This window comes from Opisthorchis viverrini, assembly GCF_000715545.1.
Source record: "Opisthorchis viverrini unplaced genomic scaffold opera_v5_326, whole genome shotgun sequence".
NCBI classification, from domain to species: domain Eukaryota; kingdom Metazoa; phylum Platyhelminthes; class Trematoda; order Opisthorchiida; family Opisthorchiidae; genus Opisthorchis; species Opisthorchis viverrini.
The window spans coordinates 59,435-64,623 of record NW_008751982.1 but is presented as its reverse complement, the minus strand read 5'-3'; the positions used below and the strand labels follow the sequence as shown (position 1 = coordinate 64,623).

At 44.5% G+C, this 5,189-nt stretch overlaps 1 protein-coding gene across 1 annotated transcript in view; it reads right to left on the bottom strand.

The window, feature by feature from the left end:
* The window catches only part of T265_10008 (hypothetical protein), a gene marked incomplete at both ends in the record, with an annotated part of 10,529 nt that extends 5,773 nt beyond the window's left edge, over positions 1 to 4,756 (bottom strand). Inside the window, one exon of the mRNA XM_009176249.1 lies at positions 4,051 to 4,756. Within this exon, the coding sequence (XP_009174513.1) occupies positions 4,051 to 4,664 (614 nt within the window). The remainder of the gene's footprint in view (positions 1 to 4,050) is intronic.
* Between the last annotated feature and the right edge of the window lie 433 nt (positions 4,757 to 5,189).

The window sequence follows — 5,189 nt, the reverse complement described above, 5'->3', positions numbered from 1 at the left end:
AACCACACTTTGTAACTGTCGTTCACATTGTATCATGACGTTTGTTTTAATGTTACGAATACACAATTTTCCGGCGCGACCTGCTGCTGACTTCTTGCTGAACGAGCGTATTTACGCTCCGTTGAACTGTCTGTTGACTGCTGACCCAGTGGGACTAAATCTCCGTGTTTGTGTCAACTGTTGAACGTCACAATAAATCCCTGTGATATTTTTTAGCCATGGATAATTTTCCTACCGTGGAGTATATCACTCACGCGGAACCATCTGTGGGAAATTTCGACAAGTGAATATTTCCTTTCACAGCCAGTTACTGCATTTGGATCGGTGTAGTGGACTATTGGATCTACACATTCGTGAGTCCCCATTTGACTACTCATTCTTTTCCTATTGTGATTTTGTGATTTTGTATTGGTTACTTTGCTTGTTAATTTATCCTAACACGCTGATAAGGTCCTAGTCCGCTACAATGTGCATAAATAGGCATCAAACGGCGATGAAGGAAACCAGTTGGTCAATGACTAACACACACGAAGCAAACGATAAAACAAGAAAAGTCTTTCGCTTGAGCGCGTAGTGTTGTAACGCGCTGTTTTTTGGCCGTTCACTAAGAGCTGAATCTCCAAGTGGTGACAGTGAGCTCAGCCAGTAAAATTTGTTCCTCATTTCGGCATGCGCGGATGAGTTGATTTACGTCGTGCAGTTCTTGATAAACCGTTGCGGCTCGCGATTGTGAGGTCAGAGCATATGGGGTAACGAGGACGTAATCATTCAATGGTTGGGTTTTTTCTTTAAAGTTGTTTCTTGTTCAGAGTTGAGAGGGGGATTTCAGCTGCCGAGACTAGTCTACAGGAGGACTTTTATTCTCGGGGATATCAGCTCTTCCAGGAGTGAAATTTCCTGTTGGGAAGTCGGCCGTTTGTAGCAGACGCATCTGGATAACTAATTTAGCACAATGGGAATTCCCTTTTCTGGGGCATGCTCACTCAATTTTATCCAAAGACCTGCTTCCCATTCGTATATTTAACACGGACCATGTTGATGGACCTCGAAAATAAGTTCGGCAGAGGCAAGCCCATGCAGGTGATTCAAGGCTCTCTCCATGAACCAACTTTGTTTCCACAGTCTAGGATAGCCCGTATGTGAATGCAGCCTTCTAACCTCAACGTGGATCACATAAAACGTTTGCTTGCCTGCGTAAGAGTGCCAGATCCTTATCAGTTAATTGACAGGGAAGTATGAGTGTACTTTGAGGAAGTTCGGGGATGAATATTGTTCAATAATTGTCTTGTTCCCTCCCTCTCCCTGGAATTTCTGTCGGACTCGTTCAAATCGGTTCCATCGTATTACTTGGAACCAAACTGGTGGCCAGTATTTGAAATCTTCCCGTTGCTCTCCGGATCAAGTGAGTCTAATTCGAGACGAACACTGGGCGTAATCTATTCATCTGGAAACTTGCTGTTGCATTACTGCGCGTTCAGATTGTCGATGCGGAACTTTGAGTGATGAGTAGGTTAGACAATTCCGAATGTCAAATGGATCCATTGGGTTCGAAATTCTACGATACCACTTACTATTTGCGCACTAGGCTCGAACGGGACGGCATTTTCGTCGAATACAGATGAGCAAAACACGTGAGCGGATTGAGCAAATGGATGGTGGGGGTATTATGAAATCAAGCTAGATTCAATACTGGGGGTCGCTAATTTGTGTTACCAAGATATCTCAGTACGTGTTACAGTCACTAAGTTAGTAAAATGACCAGTATGTAAAAGGTGTGTGTTATGGCCTATCTTGCACCCAGGAGAACAGAGTATTGCAGTGATTTGATTTCTGTTCATATGCGACATGACGGCCTGCAGATACAAAGCTGACAAAGAGGTCCAGCCATAGAGGGTACTAGGCGATGAGGCTGGTTGCGGTTTGTGTTTTTTTGAAAGTGCGTCCGCACGTGATGACAAGCGCACAAGTCCATACTTGTATATGTAACTTTTCATGCTCGGTTCTTCGAAATAGTCTGGATTCTGTACCATATCAGACTTCCTTTTGTGGTAGCCGAAACTGCTTTGACCACTCCTTTCTTTGTGGTTAGTGAGCTCCCATATCACGCTTCCGGATTCTTTTCATTCAGTGGCGAAATTACTTGTTAACTCTCCTGGATGCTCTTTCCCGAGGGTCGAAAATGGACTGACGTGTGTCTGATGTTCATGCTGATCTGCTCATCTCCAAATGAGCTAACCAGCAGCAATCATGGGAACCAAGGTGATGTGAATCTTCGAATTTAGTCACCTCGCGCTGTGTTGCAATGAGAAGTTTCAGTACGGCAGACTAAAGCTCTTTTTCACCCTTGTGAGATTTCGGTTAGATGATGCAACTGAGTGAATATCATTGTCCCCGAGTAAAACGAGAAAAGACCTTCAGCGGACCAGAATATGCCACTGAGTTGATGTTAGACCACCCCGTAAGTATTCGGCTGGTGATTTCAGCTCATCACTTCCTGCGTTTCTGAAAATGCCTAGTAGCAGCACAGTCCCTCAAGAACAGAACATCTAAAAGTGCCTTTGCTACTTTGAGTGGTGGGATGTCGGATAGAAGTGCAAAACGATTCCCGTGTGTTTTGTTGAAAAGAGTTCGTTCGAACGAGTATGCATCGTTCATGGATACCTCGTTAGCAAATGCTCACCAGGTTACCCTATTCAAGAAGAGTGGTTGAAAAAACACAGAAGATGATGTGCACTGAGCGTGAACGAAACGAGCACGGTAGGGTGCTGCATTAAACAAGTGATAACGTGACGAACGGATACTGACCTGTCAGGTAAGCCCGGAACGCGTCATTCAGTCTTGGAAAGTGCCGGGCAGCGCAGCCCAGAAATTTACTCAATATGGTCCACTGTGGCTATTTGAAGACAAAGTAGTGCGCTTCTGTAGATACCCTACCTGCATTCGTGGTTTACCATCACATCTACAAACAGTGGTCTCCTCACATCCAACGGAAGATTTCTCAATTATATGGATGTATATATTGGATCCAGTCGACTATACATACGCAGTGTTTTCCAACTTATCGTTCCGGGGGCGCATGCGGTCCCGTGCATTGCATTGTATATCATAGTACCGGATATATCTCATTGGATTAAGAGTGAGCAAGACTGATCTGGCAATGGACTGACATAGTTCTAATCTGATTCACGGGGCAAGTACCAGCGAAGTGACATCAGCTAAACAAACACACTCACATTATCATGTCTGGCAGGTAGGCCGACCGAGATTGATAGTATGTTCCCGGTGTCTACGTTTCGCTCAGCATGGTCAAATGTTATTTCCAGGCGTGGATGTGTTAAACCGACCAATTCAGTTATTTTCTGGCTGTACGATACACGCGTCACCACTTGATCCCGTATACCTACGATTTCTTGTTAGCTTCGCCCTACACTTCCCGTCTGGTAGGAATTTGTAGCTCGCAGTGTATGCGCCACTAGTAATTAGCTGCAGTGGACTAATGTAGTTTGGTCAATGTCATCGTATAGTCATTGGTTCTTTTGGTCTGCAGTTCGCGAGTCTAATGAGGGTGTTCTGCTTGCTTCAGGTTTTGGGAGAATCACACCACATAAACGTTCAGCGGTTTGCTTTTCATACCAAGTTTTTCCCCCACCGTTACTGGCCCTCTTGCTTTTGAGGCCATTACTATTACTCGAATTTGAAATCAAGACTTCATTACACAATCGTGCGAAAACGACTGGTAACCAGTGGGCATTATTACAGAGCGCTCACTCCACAAGACTCGACGCAGTTCAATAGAAACCCCTACGGGACCCATTAGAGTTTGCCGATGGAGAGCACACTATCCAGGGTTGAATTTTAGTTTCTCCAGAAAGCCATAAACTATCGTCTATGACTCTGCTGACAGCCCATGCGTTCAAAATTCGAATAGTCGCGCAACATATGGTCAGCAGAAAAGTTATGTCTCCCATGGGTCGTGATGTTCAGAGGTACTATTTCAAAGTGTCCCGTCATCCTAATGGTTTTTAATCCTACTTACAATACGGAACTTACCTGAATGCACATTGTATCTTTGAGTGAACTGTCTTGACTTCCCAACAGCCATTTGCCGAGTCACCCTCTGTTACAATCTCACCTTGCGGAGGCCAGTTTTTTCTGAACTGTTCCACAGCTGAGAAGTTGTGCACGGATGGAGAGAATTGACACATGGCTACACCCATCTGGTCCCGCTGGGGAACAGCGACCAATTTCTGGTGCCAGTACACAACGATGCGGCTTTCAGATCCACCGGTCTTATTCCAGCTAAATTCCATCCCGCTCGTTGTAAAGTTTGCTTCCCTCGGGTCACCCACACGCCATGCTTCTCCGGTATGTGGTCTGGTACGATAAAGGCTGTTTATACTGGTAAATGTTTCTATATCGGGTATGCTTGCACGATCGAATTTTTCTATGTAATTAGTATCTTTTCCAATAAGAAAGGCGTGTACACCATGGAGCTCGTGATAGTCCGCACAAACTTTGTGTGCTTCGCAGTATGAGCGGACTGAACCATTGCGAAATAAGCATACGTTGGGTGCGAGTTCTGCAATATTGGGAGGACAGCTAGGTTCACACATATGTAGTGTGATAAACGGTAGTGATGACAACAGTGCGACCAGATTATTCATTCCGCGCTTTCCTTGAAAGTTTAAAACCGTACGTATGGGATCTCAATTCCCATAAAAGACATACAACCAGCCCGACCCGTGTTATGTAAACCGGCTAGGATCTGACCTATTTCAACGTTCTTGTCATTGGTTGGAGCGCAACGCTCACGACCAATCAAAAACGACTACTCCAAGGTCACCACCTTGAGCTCGGGTTCTTGAATTCATATTCCCTGGGTTTCGTTGATTCCGACTACTGAAATCAAAGTGACATAAACCTCAGCGAAACTATGAGACTGTCAAAGTTGATGCTATTGCAGGAATTTAATGTATTTCTTCTAAACACTACACTGCGATGTTATTTTTAGCTTTTCGTTCAATTATGCGTTAGTTCGAGGTGCATGCGTGACCAGTTTACGGGATAAAGAACAAAAACAAATCTTAGAACTCTTTGATGGTTTCCGTCCTTCTTCAAATAGGAGATGAAATATACAGAATTTTGATTGTAAACGCCACCCAGGTGGATACAGAAGTTCTATTCAGATC